The 26,692-nt window shown below is 46.5% G+C and overlaps 1 protein-coding gene across 2 annotated transcripts; it reads left to right on the top strand.

Moving 5' to 3' along the window:
* The first annotated feature begins 2 nt into the window (after positions 1-2).
* On the top strand, positions 3-26,467 carry LOC112107370 (calcium load-activated calcium channel). 2 transcript variants are annotated; one of them, XM_024201036.3, is made up of 7 exons: positions 3-528; positions 1,267-1,344; positions 6,838-6,897; positions 10,827-10,873; positions 11,585-11,652; positions 16,080-16,224; positions 17,679-18,105. In XM_024201036.3, the coding sequence occupies exons 1-7, from the start codon at positions 459-461 to the stop codon at positions 17,937-17,939; spliced, it is 729 nt and encodes a 242-aa protein (XP_024056804.1). In that variant the 5' UTR covers positions 3-458; the 3' UTR covers positions 17,940-18,105. The 2 variants fall into 2 exon arrangements, with proteins under 2 accessions (XP_024056804.1, XP_024056805.1); XM_024201037.3 differs by lacking the exon at positions 17,679-18,105 and adding an exon at positions 26,369-26,467 and having other exon boundaries at positions 11-528.
* Positions 26,468-26,692: the final 225 nt, after the last annotated feature.

The following is a 26,692-nucleotide window of genomic DNA, read 5'->3' as shown; positions in this document are numbered from 1 at the left end:
CCTGGCGCTGATAACACGTCGCGGGCGCAGGGCGGGGCTCGCAACACCGCTGCGAGCTGGGCCCGGCTCCGCACCCCCACAGGCTGAGGGGGAAGCCGCGGCCCGACCGGGCACTCAGACCAGCCTGGCGCTAGGGACGCTGGGGTCCGGCGCCCTCTGACCCACGAGCTGCGAAAAAAGCCCCATGAGGGGGAGGCTGGTTCCAGCTTGAGGGACTGAGCGGGCCCTGGCGCGAGGTGAATTTAACGTCACTATTGGCAGGCTACTCGCCCAACCAGCAGCTCTTCCCGCCCTTTACTTGTAGGCGGGATTTCCGCTTGGCGGTCGCCTTGTTGCCGGAAATCTGAGTAACATCACTTCCGGAGAGTAGAGCCAGTTGCTAGGCTGCTAGTCGGACCCTTTGTAGCTTCCGGTCTAGTCGTGTGTGCGCGGGAGTCTCTTCCGGGTTTGCGGGCACCATGAGCACTATGTTCGCCGATACTGTCCTCATCGTCTTCATCTCGGTGTGCACGGCGCTGCTGGCCGAGGGTAAGCGGGGTCGCGGCCTGCGCTGGGGTGGCCGGGCTGCCGGGCGGTCTCCTTGGCCCCCGGCGTGTTCCAGTAGGGAGAGGGCGCCGGCCAGGCGTAACCCGGTGAGCAGCCTCCGAGCCAGCCCCTTCCCGGTTCAGGAGCAGGCAGGCTGCGAGTGGGGCTCCGGGCGCTCAGAGGGGAGGGGCTCCTCTCTGGTCACCCAAAGAGCCCATAGTGGGGCTCCGGCCTGGGTCCCCGAGCGCGATAGCCCTGAGGCCAAGGGCCAGGCCTGGCTCTGCCACAGCGACCGTGGGTGACTCTGTGCCCCAGTTCGCCATTATCTGTGCAATGGGGGCAATAGCCCTTCGCGGGCGGTTGTGAGGAGAAATGCATTACAGGTTTTTAAGGGCTCTGGTGATGGGGACTGTGTACATATCGTGGCTGGACAGAGTGAAAATGACTCTACAGCCTCAGTTGTGTGTATCTGTTTCTATAGATTTCTGAGGTAAATAACTTTCAGCAATAAAAGTGCTGGGAGATATGAGGTCTGCTTCTCACAGAGGTGTCTGTGCCATTCAGTGCATCTAATGCTTCCTTGACAAAGACAGCCCTCTGCTTACTGTATGTTGCTGTTTTCTGGGTTTCTTTCTCCTTGTTAAGGTACCCAAATCTAAATATTGCAGCAGCCCTGGGGCAGTTGCAATAGAGCTGTATAGAAAGTCATTGTCCCCTTATTTTATCTGATGCTTGTTTCAGGTATAACATGGGTGCTGGTTTACAGAACAGAGAAATACAAGAGACTGAAAGCTGAAGTGGAAAAACAAAGCAAAAAATGTAAGTGTTGCCTTTCAAACACCATACATACTATGGCTGTTCTTGTCTTCTCATTGTTTTCTGCTCCAGGATTTTTCAAAGTAGGGTCTGCTCTTGGCAAGAGGTGCCTGCTGTTTGTTCCCGAGGGTCCCTACTTCACCATAGAATACTTGGGAGCTATAAACATGACTACTGCCATTCTGGTCTGAGGGAGCCAGCCCCTAGCTTTATCCTTTTTTGTCCTTCACTGGAAGGAGAAGGGTTAGTACTGAGACCTGTCCTGATGTTAATTCCACCCCCTACCTAACTTCCACTGAAGAATGGGGGGAACAGAGATGGGTGTAAGCCTCTCTTTCCTTAGCACGGTTAGCCAGTGGTTATGTATATAGATTCCACCAGCTGCACTGAGGTGAGCTTAGGGATCCTGCCTGTGCTCTTTGAGAGGGACTCCAGATCTGGGGAGGAAAGAGCAGGAGGCGTTACTGAAAAGAGGAAGAATCGTGGTTAGCTGAATGGTATGAGAGACTATGGAGGAATAGATAAGGAGTGAGATTAAAGGTGCCAGAGGAGAATGAGGGAGGATGATTTTTGTGGTAGGAGGGGAAAAAGTGAGGGAAGAAAGAAGACCTTATACATACACATACAGAAGTTGCATGAGTTTAAACTGTTTTTTAAACTGATTGCACCAGTTTAAGTACAACCTCTCTATATAAAATGATCCTGAAAGGACTTGGAGAAGGGTGGAGGGAGTACAATGCAGTAAAAAGAGCAAAGGAAATGAAGGATGGAGATAGAGGGAAGAAGATAGAGAGGTGGAGGAAGAGTTGGAAGATCTATGGTATAAGGTAAAAGTGGAGCGCAAAAGCATCAATAGAAATAAGTGAAGTAAGGGATTTAAGCAAGTGACAGCTAGACAGAAGATCGGCTTGGCTTCTGTCTCCCTCTCTCCTGAGCCTTCAGGAGAAGACCAGTTGGAATCATAGAGTCATAGAAGATTAGGATTGGAAGAGACCTCAGGAGGTCATGTAGTCCAATCCCCTGCTCAAAGCAGGACCAACCCAACTAAATCATCCCACCCAGGGCTTTGTCAAGGTGGGCCTTAAAAACCTCTAAGGATGGAGATACCACCACCTCCCTAGGTAACCCATTCCAGGGCTTCACCACCCTCCTAGTGAAATAGTGTTTCCTAACACCCAACCGAGACCTCCCCCACTTCAACTTGAGACCATTGTTCCTTGTTCTGTCATCTGCCACCACTGAGAACAGCTGAGCTCCATCCTCTTTGGAACCCCCCTTTAGGTAGTTGAAGGCTGCTATCAAATCCCCCCTCACTCTTCTTTTCTGCAGACTAAACAAGCCCAGTTCCCTCAGCCTCTCCTTGTAAGTCATGTGCCCCAGCCCCTCCACTCAACTCTCTCCAATTTGTCCACATCCTTTCTGTAGTGGGGGGCCCAAAACTGGACGCAGTCCTCCAGATGTGGCCTCACCAGTGCCGAATAGAGGGGAATAATCACTTCCCTCTATCTGCTGGCAATGCTCCTACTAATGCAGCCCAATATGCCGTTAGCCTTCTTGGCAACAAGGGCACACTGCTGACTCATATCCAGCTTCTCTTCCACTGTAATCCCCAGGTCCTTTTCTGCAGAACTGCTGCTTAGCCAGTCAGTCCCCAGCCTGTAGCAGTGCATGGGATTCTTCCATCCTAAGTGCAGGACTCTGCACTTGTCTTTGTTGAACCTCATCAGATTCCTTTTGGCCCAATCCTCCAATTTGTCTAGGTCACTCTGGACCCTACCCCTACCCTCCAGCGTATCTACCTCTCCCGCCCCCAGCTTAGTGTCATCTGCAAACTTGCTGAGGGTGCAATCCATCATCCAGATCATTAATAAAGATGTTGAACAAAACCGGTCCCAGGGCCAACCCCTGGGGCACTCCACTTGATACCGGCTGCCAATAAGACATTGAACCATTGATCGCTACCCGTTGAGCCCGACAATCTAGCCAGCTTCCTATCCACCTTATAGTCCATTCATCCAATCCATACTTTTTCCTGGCATATAAGACAGCGCAGAGTAGCTAAGTCTAAAACCTACTAGTATAAGTTATGAAAGCAACTGAAACCCCAGCAGAGGGTTTAGAGCAGGAGTGGGCAAACATTTTGGCCTGAGGACCACATCGGGGTATGGAAATTGTATGGCGGCCCATGAATGCTCACGAAATTGGGAGTAGGGGTGAGGGCTCCGGCTGGGGGTGCAGGCTCTGGAGTGGGGCCAGAAATGAGGAGTTCATGGTGCGGGCTGGGGCAGGGGGTTGGGTTGGAGGGGGGGTGAGGGCTCTGGCTGTGGGTGCAGGCTCTGGGGTGGGGCTGGGGATGAGGAGTTTGGGGTGTAGGAGGATGCTCCAGGCTGGGACCGAGGAATTCGGAGGCCAAGAGGGGGATCAGGGCTGGGGTACTGTGTGTGTGTGTCAGGGTTCTGGCTGGGGGTGCAGGCTCTGGGCTGGGGCTTGGGCTGCAGGAGGGTGCTCTGGGCTGGGACCAAGGGGTTTGGGAGGTGGGAGGAGGATCAGGGCTGGGCCTTGGGGGGGTGGGGTAGGCTCTCGGGTGCAGGCTCTGGGCGGTGCTTACCTCAAGCAGCTCCAGGAAGCATGTCACCCCTCTTGCTCCTATGCAGAGGCACAGCCAGCCCAATGGGAGCTGCGGGGGTGGCGCCTGCGGATGGGACAGAGTGCAAAGCCGCCTGGCCGTGCCTCCTCATGCTACATAGGAGCTGGCGAGGGGTCATGCCGGCTGCTTCCCGGAAGCCCCGCGGAGTGGGGCAAGCCCCCGACCCCGTTCCCTGGCTGGAGCGCCGGAGTGGAGCAAGCCCCCAACCCTGCTCCCCAGCGGGAGCTGAGGGCTGGATTAAAAGGTCTGATGGGCCGGATGTGGCCCGCGGGGCCTAGTTTGCCCACCCCGGGTTTAGAGTTAATGTGCTACTCGTTTGGGTGCTGTAGAACTTATAAGCAGCTGGTATAGATTAATCTCTGCTGTTTAATGATTGCTGTAGAGCAGGGGTGGCCAACCTGTGGCTCTGGAGCCACATGCGGCTCCTCAGAAGTTAATATGTGGCTCCTTGTATAGGCACCGACGCCGGGGCTGGAGCTACAGGCGCCAACTTTCCAATATGCCGGGGGGACTTCACTGCTCAACCTCTGGCTCTGCTACAGGCCCTGACCCCACTCCATCCCTTCCTGCCCCCTCCCCTGAGAGTGCCCTGCCCTCGCTCCTCCCCCTCCCCACCCCAGAGCCTCCTGCACAACATGAAACAGTTGATCAGGAGGTGCAGCGAGGGAAGGGGAGGCGCAGATTGGTGGGGCTGCCGGTGGGCGGGAGATGCTGGGAGTGGGGGGAGAGGGGTGTGTGGAGCTGATGCGGGGCTGCTGACATGTTACTGTGGCTCTTTGGCAATGTACGTTGGTAAATTCTGGCTTCTTCTCAGGCTCAGGTTGGCCACCCCTGCTGTAGATACTTTACTCTGATTATTTTGTAATTCCTCCTATCTCTGGTTTGTGTTTCCATGAAGAGCCAGATGTGAGGTGCATACACCAGTAATAATTGCTAACGTTAATGCTTGTGAGTTCGAGCTTGAGTGGCAGAGTTGAGAATAACAAATATTAGCTACAATTTCAGATTTGATTAGCATTTATTAATCATAATTTATCCACATATCCGTTTTAAAAGGAGCACTTATCTGTCCTTTGACAATTCTTAAATATACAACTGTAAAATAGACCACTCCTGCCACGCCTTTCAACCATTTGTCAATGTACCCACAGCAACAACCAATAAAACAGCACAAAAAAACCCCCCACCATGGATAAGATCACTAGGCTCCTCTGCCAGAGCCTTGCCATTCTATCACAGCTACAGAAAACAAATGGGTCTTGAAAGTGAATAAACTAGGGCTGTTAGACTGGGGGAGTGTTTATAATTTAATCTCTCAACAAAAACATACTCGTGGTATATGGCACAGCCATGTCTCAAAACTCAGTGAGCCTGAAAGTTTCAGGATAGATGTCTGATTGTTATCTGGCAATGGAAGAAGTTGCAAGACTGAAGCGTGGTTATAGTGAGAATAAAAATGATGTTGTGCCACTTTATTTACCCCTAGTGACCTTTCTGAGCAAACTTGCTCAGTTTATGTCACCCTTGCATAATCCTACTGGCCTGCTTGCTTGAGGTGTGTGATTTAGTTTATGGATAAGTAAACTTCACCAATAACATTTCATCAGCAGCATTGTGGTAAAAGCAGATGAGTAGGTTTGTGCCTGGGCTGTTCATTTTTTGACAATTGTGCAAGGTTGGCTTATGAGTCATAAGAATTTTATCTGTTAGCACCACTTATTCTCCTGTGATCTGGAAATTTAGCTGTAGTCTTTCTGTCTTGGTTATCACCAGGATTAAAATTTCTGCCATTAAAACTGAACTGATATACTAATATGTGAGACAGAAGTCTTCAGCGCCGACACTATGGGACAACAGGAGTGAAAATGGGTTTGTTGGTAAAGTAGATATACAGATGTGCCGTTGAAAAAAGGCGATCAATATCACTTATCTTATCATAACCGTACTTTAACATTTATCATCCCATTTTCGTATTGTGATATTGGCTATGTAAACCTGAAACTAAAACTTGGCTTTCACTTTCTGGGAATGTCAATCAAATTTCTCTGCTATTGGACGTGATTCCATTTGCAGATTGAAAAGTATAGTTGCTGGATCACAGTCTCAACTGATCAGCACTCTGGCTTGTGACTGTCTGGCTTTGCTTGGAGCAATCTGTGGAGTGTCTACTGTCTGGATTGGTTGTGTTACTTGGTTTTCTGGTAGCTTTGATAACTAAGTTTAGACTTGTTACTTAATTTTTAACTTCAAAATATTGGAAATATTTCAGCCCTAATTGGATGACCAGCAAGAATGGAGCTGGCTGTGCGAGACCGCTGGCGCAGCACTTGCACTGAGAATGCCTGCCTGTGAAGAAGGGATATAACAGAACACAGGCCTTTCTGTGTTCTGCTTCCCACTGCAGATAGCTAGGATCAGAGTTTCCCATAAAGCTTGTTTCATCACACTTGTTGAATTGAAAGTACTGTCTAGAATTCATAATGACAAATCAGCAAGGTCTGTTTAAACCAAAATGATACTCAAGCTCCTTGGTTCACAGTGTAATGGGCTCCTTTGGCAGGCTTTAAAAGTCTGGCTTTTGACAGGGATTGAAATTGTTCTTTTCCTCATCTAGGATCAGGGCCTGGAAAATATTCCTGGGCTTGTAAACATTTGTATCAGTCCAGCTCTGGCAGGTTATAAGACATTGAACATATATCATAGACATATATCTGTATCTTGCTTCCTTCCTCCTCCTCCTGTCTGCATGAGGGTTTTGGGTGTAAGGGAGAGGAAAAGAGAAGGGATTAGTAGCATAACTCTTCATTGTTTGTGTGAAAGTGATTCTATATTGTCTTTGCCCTTTGTAGTGGAAAAGAAGAAGGAAACGATAACTGAATCAGCAGGCCGACAGCAAAAAAAGAAAATAGGTAAGATTTGGGGAGGGGGGAGGTGTGGTGCTCCAAAAGTGAGCGGGGGGCTGTGAGAAGAAGCTGCTGGAGGTGACTTTCCCTTTTCTTCCACCCCCCATCCCCCCTTAAAACTTTAACACTTTATTTGGGGATGGGAGGAGACTTTGTTCTTGATGGGATGGCTAGAATGTGACTTTCTCTTCTTCCCTGTGGACTGTTGGAGCCTATTTCAAGGGAACTAGCCTCTTCCCTTCTAGATTGACTTTAGGCAAACCCAGTGGCACTGGGATTCCAATGCCCGCTGCTGCATAAGCGGGACTGGTCACATGGACCCAGACCAAGTAGTCTTTTAGCCTTAACTGTTCCCAGATGTTATCCCTGAGAGCTCATTGCTGCAATGCTTTATCGCCATGCAATAACTGTGGGACTATCGGAATACATGTTAGCGTTTGTGGTCCCAGATTGGATGAAACCTATCTTTTTAGAGGTTAGATTTTTCATTTTTTCCTCATAGCATGACTGTAGGATGGAGTGAAGGGTGTATGGGTGTCGTAACGGCATCTTTATATCTAAATGTGGTCAGATTTCTTTCAAACTTGGCCTCAGCTGCGTTTGTAGCATTTGTTTTGGGGATAATTACAACATTCCTTTAATGTGTCTTTTCCTTTAAGTTACTGATGTATACTCCTTAACTCCAGTTCAACATAATGTTTTGTCTGGGGATATGTGAGAGAAAATGTGTTTAGAATGGCCACATTACTCTCAAATGTTAAAGCCATGAGTGAGTGATGCAGAGCAACCAGTTGAATTGTTACAGAAAATTTATCAGTAACATCCTAGACAGATACAAAACTTATTGGGACTGTATTTTCATTCCTCTTCCTGTAAAACAAGGTGTCTTCCTTATAATAAGTTCTGTATGAGGCCCAGAATAGCTATAATGATTTAAAATAGCTTTTCCTACATATAAACCTGGTGATCTCTGGACTTCTCCTAGGTGCAGAGCCTTAATTCCTTTCCTTTTCACGTGTGCATTATGATACAGGCCTTAATTACACAAGCACATCTCTTTCCCACAGAATCAGTGGGAAATTCAGTGCATAGGATGGAAGGTGCTTAGTGAAAGAGGAAGCTTTTTGCTATTCCTTCTTATCCTCATTATTCAGTGTGGACTCATACTTTATTTACAGCTAACTATCCAAATCCTACTGTGACCAAGGAATGTCTTATTTCCCTTTGGACTTCTCACCTATTCATCACTTGAGTATGAGTGCCTCACTAGCACTAATGAAGTTATTTTTACAATGCCCTTTTGAGCTAGTGAAGTGTTAACTGGAGTCATAAAGCAAGCCTGGGAAATTCTAGCCTAAATGGTTTGTTTGATAAAGTTATAAGTGGGCTTGGAAGGATTAGATATTTATTGGTAAATGTTTGTAAATGTCAATTTCATTGTACACACAAACTGAAAAAATATTTCCATCTATGATTGAAGTTTAGATCGGCAAAGTAAGAAAAATGCTTCTTGAGACCTTTTATTAGAGTCAAAATCCACCGATTTAGACTTTTGAATTAGGCTTCTTACAAATGGACTTGTGAATGAATAATAAAAAGAGAGATCGTTTGTGGATTCAAGGATATTTATTTTGTATATTTTCACATGTGATGTTGACTGTGTTAATGGTTATAAAGAATTAACTTTTTGAATCTGTGTCTAGTCATAATTGTCTGACCCCCCCCCACCCCCCAACTGAACATTTAAATGGTTAAATCTAAAAAGCTTAAAAATAAACATCAATATTGTCTGTCAAAATTATTTTTTAAAATTTGAATATTGTTATTTCTAGTTATGAGAAACAGGGAGGGGCGGGTTAGAAGAGTTACTATTGCTTCACCAAACACTTCCCATTGTAACCCTCTATATTCAGCTGCTTATAACTTTGGTGTTTGAAGGACTCTCCTGGTGCTACTCACAGCAACAGTGCTTTAGGGCCCATCTGTTGTGTTGATACCCCCATATAGAGATGCTGGACTCCCAGAAACCTTGCACTGCCACAGACTACTTCCCCAGGCCTCACTCACATTCCCTTTCCAATATCTCTTGTGGTTTTCCACATTCCTATTCAACCCCATATCTGTGGCTTTTCCAGGCTGCCTCTGGATCTTTAGCCACTGAGAGGATCAGGACTGGCGAGATGGGGCAGTGGAAATAGCAGATGGAACATGACTGTTCCATTGGCTGACCTTGACATAGCACAAAACAGCTCTCCTGAATAAGGGAAATGGAAATAAAAATAACTTTTTTAAAAAAAAAAATTGAAGTGGCCTTTGCATGAGATGTGTGAAACTTGGAGTTTGTGGTGACTGAAATGGCAGGGGCAACGCAGCGCAATGTTTCCAAAAGGAGTATCCTAAAGTGTTCTGTTCAGAAAGCTAGTATACATATTTTACTTAAATATTGCATAGAAAATCCAATCTTTGTATGAATGGTTCCTTAGGCTTTTGAAGTGTGAAACAGTAGGATTTTTGTCCTACTTTAAGTGCAGCTTTGGTGATCTGACCTTGGAATCCCTACAGACACCTCTGTAATGAAGTATGAGTTAACATATGTAGTGCATTTGCTTACAGCAGTGGTTTTCAAACTTTTTTTCTGGTGACCCAGTTGAAGAAAATTGTTGATGCCTGCGACCCAACGGAGCTGGGGACGAGAGGTTTGGGGTGTGGGAGGGGCTCAGGGCCGGTGCAGAGGTGAGGGCTGCAGGGTGAGGCTGAGGATGAGGGGTTTAGGGTGCAGGAGGGGGCTCCAGATTTGGGGGGGGCTCAGGGCTAGGGCAGGGGGTTGGGCTGTGGGAGGGGATCAGCATTCTGGGCTGGGGTGCAGGCTCTGGGGTGGGGCCAGGAATGAGGGGTTTGGGGTGCAGGAGGGGACTCTGGGTTTGGGGAGCTCAGGGCTGGGGCAGGAGGCTGGGGTGCAGAAGGGGGTCAGGGCTCTGGGCTGGGGGTGCAGGATTGGGTGGGGCTGGGGATAAGGGGTTTGGTGTGCAGGCAGGGGCTCCGGGTTTGGGGGAGGGGCTCAGGGCTGGGGCAAGGGATTGGGTTGTGGGGCAGGCTCCCCTCGGGCGGCTCCCGGTCAGCGGCGCAGCAGGGGTGCCAAGGCAGGCTTCCTGCCTGTCCTGGCACCGAGGACCGCACTGTGTCCCGGAAGTGGCCAGCAGCAGGTCCGGCTCCTAGGCGGAGGCACAAGCAGCTCCGCGCAGCTCTTGCCCACAGGCACCACCCTCCCCCAGATCCCAGCCAATGAGAGTGCGGAGCTGGTGTTCGGGGGTAGGGAGCAGTGTGTGGAGCCCTGTGGCCTCCCCCGCCTAGGAGCTGGACCTGCTGCTGGGTGCTTCCGGTGCACAGCGCGGTGTCAGAACAAGTAGGGACTAGCCTGCCTTAGCCAGGCAGCACTGCTGATGGGACTTTTAATGGCCCGGTTGGTGGTGCTGACCAGAGCCGCCGTGACCCAGTGCCTTACATTCCGTGACCCAGTACTGGGTCGCAACCCGCAGTTTGAAAACCACTGCCTTACAGTAATAAGATTTGATATGCAAATAACATTCTTAGAACAACACTACTTCCAGAATAAAATATGCTGACACTACCTGATTTTTACAAGCACTATTTGATTTTCCAGTTGACATGTCCGTATGTCGTCATGCCCATTGTCTGAGTTGTTGTGCATTGCCTTTGAATGTTGACAAACCTCATATACTTGTTCTGCTGCATATTGTTCCGATTCAAGGACAGTTGGCTGTGTGCAGTTTTCACACTGTAATGTCTGGCATACAGAGCTGGAGTCTGTCTTGGAACTATTACTGGCTTGGATAGCAAGGAAGGTTTAGGCTTGAAAGTGAAATCATTCTGGTGTCTGGGTTGGTATAACCTCTATTCTCTTTCCTGCTTTACAGAGAGGCAAGAGGAGAAGCTGAAGAACAACAACAGGGACCTGTCGATGGTAAGAATGTTGTAAATTAGGGGCAATGCCCAAACTAGTGAAGGGCTAGATCTTGAGCTCTCCAGGAGGTGAAGGATCACCCTTAATTTCTATACTCTAAAGCACAGATCGTAGGTGCTCATATTCACATATCTCCATGGGCTGCACTTCTGACATCTGCAAGCTACAGTGTGGCTCTGAGTTCTACACTAGTCGCCCCTTCACTCCACACATAGCTTCATTAATTCTCATTCCCCTCCGCCCCCACAATCTCTCTAGTGCTTCCAAAATAAAAGCAGTTTTCCTGACTTTCCACTTACCCACCCCATCTTCCTAGTGAGCCCACTGCATTTGTTGTTTCCCTTCCGTCCTCACAGTTCCTGTGGACTCCCCTTTCTTTATGAGTGGTCAACCTCTTGGTTAACAGGACAGCCCTGAGCGCTCCCTTTCCTCCATAGGCTCTTCGCCCCTATGATCCCTCTCATGGCTGTTCCAGTACTCGTAGCTATTCAACCCTTCTAAGAGTTTTCTGCCTGGTCTCCTCTCCTACAAGCTGAGAGAGTGAGCTGAAAGATTGCCTTCTTTTCTGATCCTGACGATGATGCACAAAACCCATTATTCAGCATTAAAGCCCTCAAGCCCTAACTGTGGGACTTGCCTTTATTTTTAATCTGTTTGTTTCTCTCTGCATTAGCTGTCAATAATGAATGACTCTGACCTCTCTGGTTGCAGGTTCGAATGAAGTCCATGTTTGCAATTGGCTTTTGCTTTACTGCCCTCATGGGCATGTTCAACTCCATGTAAGTATCAACTCTCTCTGCCCCCCCCCCCCCCCCACCCTCCGAGCCTTCAAAGTGAATGTATCCCATTCCCTCTCTCCTTTGCTACTTGGACTCATTCTAATGATGTTCATGGGGTCCCACTGAGAACTGCACCTAATTTGTATAAAATGGATCAAACTGCAGCTTTCCTCCTCTTCGATATGGAGGTGCAGCCTGCGAATCTGCAGGTCACAGCACTCATTGCTTCTGCTCAGCTCAGCATGGAGCATTGCATGCAGGGATTCTCTAGGCTGCACTTTAGCCACAGCTGAGCATGCTTGCTGTTCTGGAATATATGACCAGGATGAAAGTCTGGCTAATTCAGAATAGCTTTGCAGAGATCAGGCAGCCTTCCACAGTCTTCAGACCTTTCTATCACAGCTGCATCGGCTGCTTCATTGCTTTCTAAAGCAGTAGTCTGGGTTTTGTTTTTTTGTTTTTTTCCAGAAGCTGAGATGCTTAAAGAAAAAAAGATTTTGGAATTGACTAGGGTATTTATATAAGCTCTACTTTTCATATGGTTATATGTCTAAATAATACTGTCAGAATACCCCCAAAAACAAACAAAAAAATGCTGGGGGATTTTTGTCCACAATGATTGTGACAGTAGTCCCATGGTTGGCCTCTGGATTTGTGGATGTCTCAAACTTAACTGGTCATTCAAACAAATCTACCCCGCCCTGCTTATTTGCTCGTGTTGTCACCTTCCCCATCACCAGTAATGCCATCCTCAGTTCCTTATTTGTCCACCTATCCCACAACCATCTTTGTGGTTTCTTCTGTGCAGCCGTTTGTATGGAACACCCTCTCTGAACTGGACCATAAAGACACTTTCCAGTCCCTCCTCAAGTCCCAACTCTGCCATGATGCTTATATGAAACTTAAAGGCTGCATCAAGAGCCACTGAGGGGGATACTTGATGTACTTTGGGAAGGGTGAATGCAGCTTGTCTCAGATGTGCGCTCTTCAGGTTAGGAAATCTCACTATATTTAGACAGTACCTAGTATATTGTGGGTGCTCTGTGATACAAATAATTTATATGAAGGGACACTTCCTGCAGTTGGTGAAGTGAAGCAAAGTCCAGCCCTTTGTATTAGGGTCTGGGCATAAATGCCAGCACTTAAAAATGTTCTGCCGATGACAGTTCTTTGTTGTACTAAGGTCAGTTATAGTGCAGCTTTAGGTGCAGAACCAGTGGGGGTCCCTCCCCACTGAAGAGTCTGCCATTTCGTGTTGTCTTCACAGCAGCAGGCAGACAGGTCTATGCCGCCCCGCTGTAGAGCTTTAACAAAAGCACCCTTCCTTCCATAGTGTCTACTTTGGCCCCAAATTTTCCAGCAGTGCATTTGCAGGACAAAGTATGTGCTTCTTTCCCTGATTGCTGAAGAACACTAGAGGCTGGAGCCCTTGTTCATCCACCGGGAGTTCAGTATGTTGGGCAAAGAGAGAGGCAGAAATATATACTTTGTACCATTCCCCTCACTGAGGCACTCAGTAGGGATCTGCGTCTTTTGAAGGGCCCAGGTTATGCTTACAAGCAGCTCATTCTGGGTGAGGGTTGTTCTGACCCTTATCTGTAGGGAAGGAAAAGTCCCTGGGAGGTGCAGACAAACAAGCACAATTAGAGAAACAGTCAACCATCTGGAACCACCCCCTGCTCCTCCTATACATAGTTGGAAACTGCACTACAAGGCCAGCGTTCTGCATCCACCTGGCAGAAGCAGTTGTGTTCTGTGTGCTTTGCTTTACGGAGGGCCTTGGATTGTGGTCCCAATTCTCTCTCTCTCCTTCTCTCTCTCCCCCACCTCTGTGTGCAGGGGTTCCATGTTTGTCCAGCTGCTAAAACTACTTTTGAAGGTTCTTACAACTATGTATCATTCCATCCTAGAACCTACTGATGCTTGTGATTAAACTTTCATTCTTGGTGGCCATCTTCTCAGTCTCTGGAGTACAGTCTGCTACCGCCAGCTTCCCCTATTAGAAGTTGGGCCTCACTCAGTCTTGACTTTTAAAATTATCTTCTTTTTTTTAAAAAAAAAAAAAGTCTAAATCATGCCATGTTGCTGTCTGTTTTCTAAAACTATCGCAGGAAGGTGAAGCTGCCCATCCTAGATGTCACATCCCAGATGTCCAGAGAGCTCCGTTATTATTTAAACAGGACTAACCCTTTTAGCAAGTCCAAGAGACTCTATGGCACTTAAAGAAAAATCTAAAGGTTTGACAGTTTTGGCTTAATGGCAATCTAAGTGGCTAAGACTGTGCTTCCAGTCTTATGAGCTGGCTAGTGTACCTGTGTGTGAAGGGCAGCTTCAGTGACTTGTGTCAGTGCCATGCCCTCATCTGAAATCTGTAGGGCTGTTTGGGGAGGAGGGAGAGAGCTGGTTGACACCTTCACCAATTGCTGTTCTCTTGACGTGGTATCAAGAAGAGATGTTGGTTGCAGAAGAACAGTGTTCAATCACTGTTTAGCTGGGCTCCTCAGGCCACTTCCTGGGAGGTCATGGCTACCTAGCCACCTACAGAGGTGCTCTGGATTCAGGGTTGGGAAGGAGAAAAGGAGATTGCTTGTGCTTGGAACAAGAGTCAGTGTATTGCTTCATTCACCCACTTCTTTCCCCCCCACTGCTGGAGAGCCCAAGGCCTAAAGTTTTGGGGGAGAGGGACTATAGGTTGTCTGGAGTGAGCATGCTGTGTATACCTTTGGACAATAGAATGTAGGTTGGCCATGTACCCCTTCTGTCAGCTACTGCCTAAAAGCCATGGCCATACAGTTAGGCATATGACTCCTACAGAGAGGCTTTGTACATGCAACATATATATACAGAGAACGGTAACTAGCCCCTTTCTTGCTGTTTGAAAATGGGAGCTGTAATACACGGTACAGGGATGGGAGGGACAGGTGCAGGAAGGCTGGCTTGAACACTAAAAGCAGAATGCCAGGTTGAGGATCTAGCATGAGGATCCTGATTATCCATTCAGGGCAATCTCTTTGTAGGTTGGTGGGATCCAGGCAAAATGTATGTCTGCTAGGGGTAGGGCGATCTGCAGGTGAATACTAGACTGGGATCCAGGCAGATAGGGGTATCTAGTGAGAGAAGTTACCTTGGTTCTCTCTGGACATTAACATCTTACTCATAAGTCCTGATCCATGCTTAAAGCATCAAACCTTACAGAATTCCCTACAAGAGTGTGCCTTAAAACCTAGGTCACCTGCCAGAAGAGAAGGTAGGTACCTCAGGGTATCACCTCTGAGCTAGTCTATGTTCCCACAGTAGGAGTAACGCAGAATCCTAAAACACTGGGGATGTTACAGGGAGACAAACATCCGTTCCTAGCCCTACTGCCAAACTGCCTGTGAGATGTCGGCACATGTTAGAACCATAGCTCTGTGTGAATGCCTCTCCACAGGAAAGAATGCTCATTTAGGAGCTCTTGAAACCAGAAACACCTGTTAGAAAATCAGCACTCAAGGAGAAAATAACATCAAACTCTGAGCATACACTGATGCAGCATGATATGCACACTGCTTCAAAGGGTAGTGTTGGCTGTCTGGTTTCAGAGGCTGAATCTCTTCAGTCTGTCCAAATTCACACCATGTCTCCATCTCTGGAATGTAGTACTGAATGCTTCCCATCTCCTGGAGCTGCACAGGTACCTTGGGGGAATATACAATGTCCCCTGCTTTTGAAGAGCGAATGCAGAGAAGGAGTATTGTATGAAAAGGAATTCTCTTCGTGGCGGTTGCCCACATCCCTTTTGGTAACTGATAAATGTAGCAAATCTGGAGAGAAAAAAAAAGAGTTGGACTTTGTTTTGTCTTCTGAAGCTGAGCACACACCTCTAGTACAAAAATCCATGAGTCTGCATAAAGTAACTGTATTACAACAGGCTGGTAATTCAGTCTCTTGACTCAAGTGTTACAGTACTCTGGGAGAAACCTATGTGTCACTTGGCTTTTAAATAGCAGGTGTCAGTACTTGAGGATGTTGATTAGAAAGTTCTTAGTCTGTGTCCCACAAACCTTGATCAGCAATTTATCCAACCAGTAATCGTTAATAGGTTGACCTCCAGGAGGGACCCCTTGTCATTCCACAGCATCTGCTGAGGGAAGCCTGCACAGTCCATCCAGTGGATGGCAGGCCACTTTGATATGCAGGGGCTTGAGGATGGCAGGTGTGTATATATTAGTCTCTCTAGTATTGTGCATGTGAAGGTGGGGCAACATTTTTCTGGGCTTTTGACTTGATCTTCCATCTGGTTTTGTCCTCTTGGAGGCCTGTTTCATTTAAAACACTTAATCTGTTTTTCTGCAATCCAGGGACCCAATTACTGTCCCAGACTGAAGCCCTTCTCTAGGCTGGGTACTTGGTTGACGTCTCACATTAAGTGATCTCTTCTCTTTCAGATTTGACGGCCGAGTGGTGGCAAAACTTCCTTTTATCCCCCTCTCCTATATCCAGGGCCTGTCCCATCGCAACCTGCTCGGGGAGGATTACACTGACTGCTCCTTCATCTTCCTCTACATTCTCTGCACCATGTCTATCCGACAGGTGAGTGCTGAGCTGCTTCCTATGGGTGGGGAATGGGGCAGGTATTGATCTGCCACCCAGTAAGGAGTAGCAAGCGCCCAATAACCAATTTAGCACATGTAGTCTGTCTTTGATCTACGTTTGTTTGAAGCTTTCATGTTGACCTCTGGTTCCCATAGGCTTAGCTGTCAAAGGAAATGTAGTGCAGAAAAGTCTCACTTTGTAGGAGGTCTTCTCTCAGCCCATGGGGGGGAGACCTGGCTAAAATCAGCAGGATTACTCCAGGACATTCAGACTGAGCCAGTGGAAATAGCTTCCACCCTGCTATGTGTCTCCATGTAACTTTGTGGCTTGACAGGATCGTTGTTGGCAAAGAACAAGTTGCATGATTCACTGACTTCACTGCAGGCTTCAGAAGATGCCTGGATTGCTAAGAAAAAGTCCTTACTAAAAACCTGTCAGTGCAGTCATATCAGAAAGAAAAACACTCCTTCTTTAGTGTACCCTGAGGTCATGTCTACACTGCATGTGGAAGTGAGCCATCTAGCCCAAATTCTCAGATTCATGGTAGTGGGACTTGTGCTAGCACTCTAAAAATGGTTCTGTGTAGATGTTGTGGCTCAGGCTCTGAAGCCAGCGGGGTGGGCTTGAGACCCTGAGCTGCAACATCAAAGCACGATCTACATGCTATTTTTAGAGCATTAGCCTGAGCCCTGCCAGCACAAGTCTGTGGACACAGGCTGGGACGCTCATTCCCAGATGCAATGTAGCCTTAATGTAAGCTGCCTTTGTGCTCCAAAAGGCTCAATTTGTGTCCAAAAAATCTGCTGAGGCAGCAAGGAAGTCTGGGGTCAAACCTGCATTTTTCTCAAGTGCCTTATTCTCTTCCCTCCCCTTGCCTGCTTAATACATGACTCTCTCTGAAGGCTGAATAGCTTTCCCTTCAGAGTATTGTCTATTCCCAATCACCAGTGGGTGAAGTAATTTATAGAATCGGGGTCTGGTGTGACAAAATGCAAGGCCACGTTAGAGAACACTGTTAAGAATTTACCACCATGGTGGACTGTGACCCATACACAGGCCCTTCTGCTACAAGGGAGAACTGCTGGCCCTGAAAATGGGAAGTTTCTTTGTGGTTGAGAATAGCTTGCCACAGTGATGCCATCATTTTATCAGCTGCAATGCACTGAAGCAGGGATAACGGTGAAGTAGCTGTTTAACTGACAGTGGATCTGCTATTAGCACATGACTAGGTTGGATGGAGTGTCAGTCTGTGTTGGTGAGGACCAGTGGGACTTGAGTGCTGCTGAAAGTGTGTTCTGCTTGTTGATTTTCCTCCAGGGAGTGGTGAGAGGCTAATAGACTCTGGAAGCTGGATTAATGCTGATGCACTTAGATGGTTCTCTATTTTTATCTTTCCTCTTGCTTTGGTTCACTTCCTGAATGCTTGCTGCTTATTTCTCCTTGATCTGCAGATCTCTGTTGCTTTTTCCTCTGGAGGTGCCAAGGGACTTAGAAACCCTTACAGCAGGTCAGCAGAGGAAATGACTCTTGTGCCAACTTCTAACAGAGGGGTCAGGATGGGCTTGGTGAAGTGGCTCAATAGAATGAAAGCTCCTTTACCCCAGAATAAGTGCATGGATCAAACAGATTCTCTCCCTCCTTCCACAGCAGGATCCTTCATTAAATCAGATCTGTGTCCAGTCTTGTGTAAAGGAACAAGGCAAACAAATTAGCAAAAGCCATCAAGTCCACCGACCCCTTATTAAATGCTCTCAGCACAGCAGGTCTTGTCAAGTGCTCTTTCCCTGGCCTGGAACTAGAACAGCAGGTGCTGTTGTGTGCTGAGGGGTTTGTCTAGTTTTTGTGGTTTCTGTGTCACCCACTGGGAAGCTTTTGTGTTGTTTCTACAGTGACTGCCCCCCAGTGAATCTCTCACCAGATAGCAAGTGCCTTGCAGGGGAAACTCTCCTTGCCACCAATTTGTGTTACAATGTGGCTCTACGCCTTTCTAGTCTAACACAATAGACTTTCTTTTGCACCCTTGAAAGGCCACGAGTAGTGAGAGTGAAACTCAGATTGTGCTGGCTGCTGCATGTCTGCTCTGCACCAGTTGGATACTTGGGGAATTCAGTGGCTGAAAAATCCCAAGTGGCTTTTTTGTAAGTTTTTAAAATAAAAAATTCCCATGGTAAATTCCAGTTTTGACTATTTCCTGCTGTCACCTTCTGCAATGAAACAGACTAGAAGCAGCACGAAATGAATGGCTAGGCATAAACACTCAGGTTTTCAATGCTAGGTGTTCAGCTTGTTCAGTCCAACAAGCCTTCAATAGAAAATTCCAGTAAGGGTCTTTACTTGTGACAGAGAGTCCCTGTTAATGGCCTGGTGGGGGGAGTAGCACCATTGCCTTGGAAAGGGTTTTTCAGCTGTGTAGCTTCATATGCTGCAGCCTCTCTAGTTTAACACTTTTTTTTATTCCCTGTAGAACTGATGTACTTTGTACTCCTAGCACTACATTAAAAGAGGTAGCTGCTCCTTTCATACTCAAGTCTTTACCTCTAAACTGTAGTTTAAACTGGCCCCCATAGAGCTGGGAGGTGGAGGAACCCCTCTACATTCCATGCGGGCAATAGCCCAAGAGAAGAGCTGCAGAGAGGTGGGGCGCTGGAATTAAATAGTGGGAGAACAGGGGAATATCCCAGAGTCCATTGTGGGGGAGCGGTGTGGGAGAGAATCCCCAGAACTCATTAAGTTGAGGCAGAGCCTGGGTTTAGTTCAGGGTGTGAGTGTGTCAATCTGCTTTGGGAGAGGACTAACTGGTGGGGATCAAGTGCTGCTGATTTAAACAGGCATTGCTTATGGGGTGGGGAGTGGTAGCACAGCTACTCTTCACCTTGAGGAAACTCCTCAAGCCATGCTCGACACCTTTTTGCCTGTGACCTGGGGCCAGCATCTCCTGAAATATCCAACTTGCAGTGAGTAACTTCCTCTGCACTGTTCCCATCTCCCCCTGCACGTAAATCCTGTCCAGTGGTTCCTCATGCCTTCCTGTTTGGAGAGAGGGCTGCTGCTGGGAGAGGCTTTCTACAGGCCATTGAGCTGCTGCCTTTCAGCTGAGGAAGTCTGCTGCTGAATTGGGTGTGATGCAGAATGTCAGTTATATCCTTTGCCCCTCCTCCTGTTAGTGCACTAACAGCCTTCACCTGTCCTGTTTATCTTGAGTAATAAACCTTTATTACACAGAGGCTTGCCAATATTTAGTTTCCTTTTCACACATGCTTGAATTTTAGACCTGTCCTCGTCCTCTACTCAAGATCTGCTCCTGGTGGGAGTGGGGGCCAGTGATTACCCCTGCAGACAGGAGAGGGAGCACATCTTTCTTTCCCACAAACTGTCCTGATTATTGTGGGGCAGGAGGTCAGTCCTGGTTAGTTTTCTTCTCCTAGGGCACTTAAAAGTTTTGCACAGAAATGACATCCATTCTCTCTGCACTGATTGTGGGATGGAAAGGATTCAAAGAAAAAGACAAGGTGGTGGGAGACTAGTGTAATACAAATGTTCTTGCTCCCCTGCTGCTTCTTTCTTCCGCTCCCATCGGTAACAGTGTGCTGCCCACAGCATCCTTTTTTAGAGAAGAAGAGTGTGTGCTATGCTGTGGGAACCCAACATGGTGCAGGCCTCCATAACACTTTTATGGCACGTCTATACTTACCTCCGGGTCCGGCGGTAAGCAATCGATCTTCTGGGATCGATTTATTGCGTCTTGTCTAGACGCGATAAATCGATCCCGGAAGTGCTCGCCGTCGACGCCGGTACTCCTGCTCCACGAGAGGAGTACGCGGAGTCGACGGGGGAGCCTGCCTGCCACGTGTGGACCCGCGGTAAGTTCGAACTAAGATACTTCGACTTCAGCTACGTTATTCACGTAGCTGAAGTTGCGTATCTTAGTTCGAAGTGTGGGGTTAGTGTGGACCAGCCCTTAGTCCCAGCATCAGTGTCTGGGACCTTCTGTGCAATTTTAACATCACTGTCTTGCAAAAATCATTTATCAGCATGATGCTAGCTACATGTCTGCTGGAGAGAGAACTCTACAATTGTGGGAAAGGAAAGGCTGGCCAGAGAGTGTGTAGTATTCGGATTGGTTATAGTTTGGCTCAGGTATAGTTGGCTCAGGTCAACATGTCTGTTTGCCTCTACTCTCATAATCCGTCCTCCCACCAGTGAGATCTGTCTGACCAGCTAGAACGTAGAGGGCTGAGTGATGACATCGACAAGAGTCGGGAGGATGCAGTGCAAGCTTCCCCTTTTGCTCTATCAGTGCACCTCAGTCCTGATCCTGCAGTACCCCCTACTGGTCAATTGAGTCCCTTTTCAATAGCTGTTCCCTTTCTTTATTACTATCTGGAGCAAATAGTACTGGGACAAGAGACACAAGATGGAGCCTCCCACAGCAAAATGTTTTTGTGTTATATACAGATCTTACTCCTAAAATGATATAACACATCTCAGTGTGTTCCCTGTCTAGCAACTATCCCACAAGTAGGAAGGTGAAGCAAGAACTTATCAATTTACTTAGGGACCTTCCACTGTGTTTAATGTTTTTGTTAGTTAAACCAGTGGTCTCCAAAGTGGGCTGCGAAAGAGGATCCTTTGGGGTGCGCGGCAGGAGGAGCGCCGCCGGAGCAGCGCCGCTTTTTTTTTTTTTTTTCCCCCCTTTGGCAGTTTGGCCGGGAGTCCGAGCGGCTTTCTCGCTCTCTCCTTCCCCCCGCCCCTCGGCAGTTCGGCCGGGAGCAGGGGGTGCGTGCTCAAAAATTTTTTACTGATGGGGTGCGCGATCAAAAAACTTTGGAGACCACTGAGTTAAACTATAGTGTACATGTATCTCATCACAGGTGGGGGTGGTAGCATCTCCTTTTATTAAAGTTCACCAGTATTTCCTGTTACAAGGCCCTATTTTTAGTTATTGATAACCTGGCCAAATTTTAACCCTTTGGGCTGAAATTTTCCATGCTATTAGTTACCTCTGGTAGTGCAAGTGGCAGAGGTCTGTGGGTTGGATCTAAAGGTTCCAACCTTGCTGATGAATCATGTGGGCATCAATATAATGCCACATGATGGAATTTTTTTTTCAGTTTGCTTTTTTAAAAACCCAGGAGATTACACACAGGTTTTTGTGTTAAAAGAACATTACTAAAGTTGCAAATCCAAGCACTCAGAAGTTAGGAAATGCCAGAATTAAGGTTGCCTGTGCATATGTGTTATGATACAGCCCAGGGATCAGCAACCTTTGGCACTCCGCCCGCCAGGGTAAGCCCCTGGCGAGCCGGGACGGTTTGTTTACCTGCAGCATCCGCAGGTTTGGCTGATTGCAGCTCCGATGGCCACCATTCCCGTAGCCCCCATTGGCTTGGAACGGTGAACCGCGGCCAGTCGGAGCTGCGATCGGCTGAACCTGCGGACACTGCAGGTAAACAAACCGGCCCAGCCTGCCAGGGGCTTTCCCTGACAGGCTGCGTGCCAAAGGTTGCCAATCCCTGATACAGCCTTTAATCACATGACCACTCGCTGTTTTTTCCACAGGACGCTGCCTCATTCAGTGAACAGGATGGACAGTGCTCACTTCATTAGCAACTACTTACCATGTTTTCGCATTGTTCAATGCGTGGCCCCAGGCCTTGGTTACTCTCACTAGTCAAACCCCGTTCTGAAGACAGAACTATTAATCTCCTCAGGGGCTTTTCTCTCATACTCAACACTACACCAGCTTTGTGCTTTAATAAACATTACTGATCTTATTTTCACAATACTCTTGTGAGATGAGGGGGTATTAGCCCCATTTTACAGATGGGTAACTGCAGCCCAGAGAGATTAAGATCAAAAGTATTCACTAATCTTAGGTGTCCAGTTTGAGATGCTGAGGACCTGATTTGCAAAGTACTTAGCATTATACGGCTTTATATGTTCAGAGCACAGCTCCCATTTACTTCAGTTGCAGCTATGATTTGCAGACATGTTGAGCACTCATAAGAACATAAGAACGGCCATACTGGGTCAGACCAATGGTCCATCTAGCCCAATATCCTGTCTCCTAACAGGGGCCAATGCTAGATCCTTCAGCATGAATGAACAGAACAGGTCACTTTATCAAGTGAGCCATCCCCTTTTGCCTAGTTCTAGCTTCTGTCAGTTGGAGGCTTTGGAACACCTAAAGCATGGGGTTGCGTCCCTGACCAGCTTTGCTAATAGTCTTTGATGGACCTATCCTCCATGCACTAATTCTTTTTTGAACCCAGTTATACTTTTGGCCTTCACAACATGTGGCAATGAGTTCCACACGCTGACTCTGTGTTGTGTGAAGAAGTACTACTTTCTTTTGTTTGTTTTAAACCTGCTGCCTATTCATTTCATGGGTGACCCCTGATTTTTGTGTTAAGTGAAGGGATAAATAACACTTTTTTTCCCCACACCATTCATGATTTTATAGATCTCTATCCTATCCCCTTAGTCATCTCTTCTAAACTGAACAGTCCCAGGTTTTTTTAATCCGTCCTCAGATGGAAGCTGTTCCATACCCCTAACTAATCCTTTTTGTTGCCCTTCTCTGTACTTTCTCCAGTTCTAATATATCCTTCTTGAGATGGTGTGATCAGAACTGCATGCAACATTCAAGGTGTGGGTGCACCATGGATTTATATAGTGTCTTATATTTTCTGTCTTCTTATCTATCCCTTTCCTAATAGTTCCTATTATTCTGTTAGCTGCTTTGACTGTTGCTGCACATCAAGCAGATGTTTTCAGAGAACTGTCCATAATTACTCCAACATCTCTTTCTTGAGTGGTAATAGCTAATTTAGACCCCATCATTTTGTATGTATGGTTGGGATTACATTTTCTGATGTGTAATGCATTGCATTTATCAATATTATATTTCATCTGCCATTTTGTTGCCCAGTTACCCAGTTTTGTGAGATCCTTTTGTATCTCTTTGCTGTCACCTTTGGACTTCACTATCTTGAATAGTTTTGTATCGTCTGCAAACTTTGCCACTGCACTGTTTACTCCTTTTTCCAGATAATTTATGAATATGTTGAACAGCACAGCTCCCAGCACAGATTCTTGGGGGACCCTGCTATTTACCCCTCTCCACTGTGAAAACTGGCCATTTATTCCTACCCTTTGTTTACTATCTTCCTATCACAGGCCTCAGGTTGGGCACCCAGTAAATGAGGCATACATAATTAGTGGCCATTTGTGAAAAAGTTTGGGTTAAGTGACTTGTGCAGCATCACACATGAGCTCTGTAATAGAGGCAGAGATGAATGCAGCCCTGCAGAACTGCATTCTAACTGTCTCAACCATGAGAATGTCCTTGCTCTTCCTTCAGTTTCCTGCCTTATTCACTACGCACCTTCCAACTTCTGCAACAAATGAAGTAGACCATAATCTTGTTCACTACACAGCCCTGATTGATCCCCAGAGCAGGCTGGAAAAAATACTATGTGGTCCTATAATTAAAGATTTTGTCGTCGTGCATATGCACAAGGGGGCCAAATTAAGGTTACACTGACAACCTTAATTCTGACATTTCCTAACTTATGGGTGCTTGACTTTGCAACTCTAATGTTCTTTAACATAGCTTTGTGTGTAATTGTAAAAAGTAGAATGTTTGCCATCAGCAAATGCTATAAAGCTGATGTGACTTCCCTTTAACCTCCTTTCCTTTTTCAATTGCTTGTAACTCTTACATATTTGTATTTGGGCTGAAATTTTCCATACCCTCTGCCCGAAAGTGACTTCTGTCTTTTGTGTGTAAAATTTTTGGTTCTCTTCTCTGTGAGTGTCAAAGTAGTGGGGAAGTTCTCCGTATGTTCCACTTCAAAGCACAAAAATCTCATGATTCTAAAAGGTAGAAGCTGGAAATTTCCTGGCTTGTGTTGACAATCTTCTTGAGGAAGGCATTCAAGGGTGAAGAAACTCCGTTCAGTAGTTTATCCTCTTTTGGTTTGTGCATATTCAGATTTTCCATTTTGTCCCTCCAGCACCATTTAAGCTTGCATCATTTAGAACACTGGTATTGAGTATAGTGAAGGATGCCCTCTGCTTATATCATGCTTCTAACATGATCCAGTGTTGAAACTAAATAAATGTAGTTTAATTGCACTTTGCTGTTTTTAACGGAGCTTCACACAAATCTCAGTACAATACTAATCTTTAAGCATTCTGCTATGAGTATGACTTTCCTGATGAAAATGCTTGTTTTTTGTGGGGGTTTTTCCCCCAATCCTAATGTTCCATTAACACTAGTGTGATGTTGCATTAAAACACTGTTTCAAAAATCTAACCAGTGGACAAAGGCAGAGACGAGGTCATCTGCAAAAATTTATTTTTGTTGATAGGTAGAAACAACCAGGAGTCCTTGTGGCACCTTAGACTAACAAATTTTGTGGGCTAGAACCCACTTCATCAGATGCATGGAGTGGAAAATACAGGAGCAGGTATAAATACATGAAAAGATGTGGTTTGCCTTACCAATGTGAGCTCAGTCTAAGGAGGCAATTCAATTGACAGTGGGATACCAAGGGAGGAAAAATAACTTTTGAAGTGGTAATGAGAGTGGCCCATTTCAGACAGTTGACAAGAAGGTGTGAGTAACAGTAGGGGAACATTAGTATTGGGGAAATTAGGTTTAGGTTTTGTAATGACTCAGCCACTCCCAGTCTTTATTCAGCCTAATCGGATGATGTCCAGTTTGCAAATGAATTCCAGTTCTGCAGTTTCATGTTGGAGTCTGTGTTTGAAGTTTTTTTGTTTGAAGAATTGCCACTTTCAACGCAAAAGAATAAATGGACACAAATCTGACATCAGGAATCATAACATTCAAAAACCAGAAGGAGAACACTTCAATCTCCCTGGTCACTCAATAACAGACCTGAAAGTGGCAATTCTTCAACAAAAAAACCTTCAAAAACAGACTCCAATGTGAAACTGCAGAACTGGAATTAATTTGCAAACTGGACACCATCAGCTTAGGCCTGAATAGAGACTGGGAGTGGTTGGGTCATTACAGAACCTAAACCTAATTTCCCCAATACTAATTTCCCCCTACTGTTACTCACACCTTCTTGTCAACTGTCTGAAATGGGCCACTCATTACCACTTCAAATGTTATTTTTCCTCCCTTGGTATCCTACGGTCAATTGAATTGTCTCCTTAGACTGACCTCACACTTGGTAAGGCAAACCACATCTTTTCATGTATTTATACCTGCTCCTGTATTTTCCACTCCATGCATCTGATGAAGTGGGTTCTAGTCCACAAAAGCTTAACAAATTTATTTGGGCATAATCTCTAAGGTGCCCCAAGGACTCCTCGGTGTTTTTGCTGATACAGACTAACACCGTTACCACTCTGAAACCTGTTGATAGGTAGGTATACTGTACCATGTGTCTCAGGAGAGAAAACACTGTTTCCATCTACATCATTAGCACAGAAATCAGCTCTGTACTCAGACTTGTGGCAGGAGCTCAACAATTCCTGTGGTGGCCGGGTGGGCGACCCAGTTCTGATTGTATTGTGTGAGATCCTTCCTGTCTCGTTTACAGCCTCCCTTGACAGTGGTTTTTGGAATGTGTGAAAACAGCGACGTGCTGCTCCTAGATTTTCTGCCTGTAAGCAGAGAACAGGAAGCTGCTACTGCGTATGCATTGTAGTTGAATTGCAAAGATATCTAATGTTACCATCTTAATTTAAAGAAAACATAATAGGGAAAGGCTGCAGCCTGCAACAAGAACTGTATTACCTACCCATTGGCTTTATGACTTATGTAGGTGAAGCTAAAATTGAATTGCAGCCCTGGACTGGACCCCACTCCAACTGTGGGAAGCTTGATCAGGAAACAAACTCTGGAGCTTAGGCCCACCTCCAATTGCAGTTAATTATGCATATAAATCAGTTAATCTCTCTGGGTTGCATACTTTCCAGGCCCTTTTGCATGGATACAGATATATCACATATATACACTGGCTAAACTGAGTTGTAAAACCCTGGAGGTTGAAGTTAATGAGAGGTTTGCCACTGGTCTAAACAGAACCAGGATTTCACGTGTGTATTGGCTTCCTTCTCACCACACCACCATCACATCATTCTTTTTTTGTTTTCACAGAATATTCAGAAGATGCTTGGCCTGGCTCCTTCGCGGGCTGCCACTAAGCAGGCAGGGGGCTTCCTCGGTCCCCCTCCTCAAGCTGGGAAATTTTCTTGAAGTATAGTCAGGCACCTTCCACAGCAGGTCCCATTGATGTCAATATCAAAGACAGATTGCCCTCAGTTTGTAACAAGATCGGATTCCACAGCAGGCTTTCTATTAATTTGAAGCAGCCTTTGGGATGGGTACTGCCTTCACGGAAGCATCTTTGTATTGGGCGTGTTCTACAAGCAGCCTGTCACGATTGAAGCAAAGTTCTTGGCAGATAACGTGAGATGTGTT

The sequence above is a fragment of the Terrapene carolina genome, unplaced genomic scaffold (genome assembly GCF_002925995.2).
Source record: "Terrapene carolina triunguis isolate 2854851 unplaced genomic scaffold, T_m_triunguis-2.0 Scaffold210, whole genome shotgun sequence".
Lineage (NCBI taxonomy): Eukaryota > Metazoa > Chordata > Testudines > Emydidae > Terrapene > Terrapene triunguis.
Note: the sequence above shows the minus strand (reverse complement) of the source record. Positions and strands in the feature narration are given on the sequence as shown.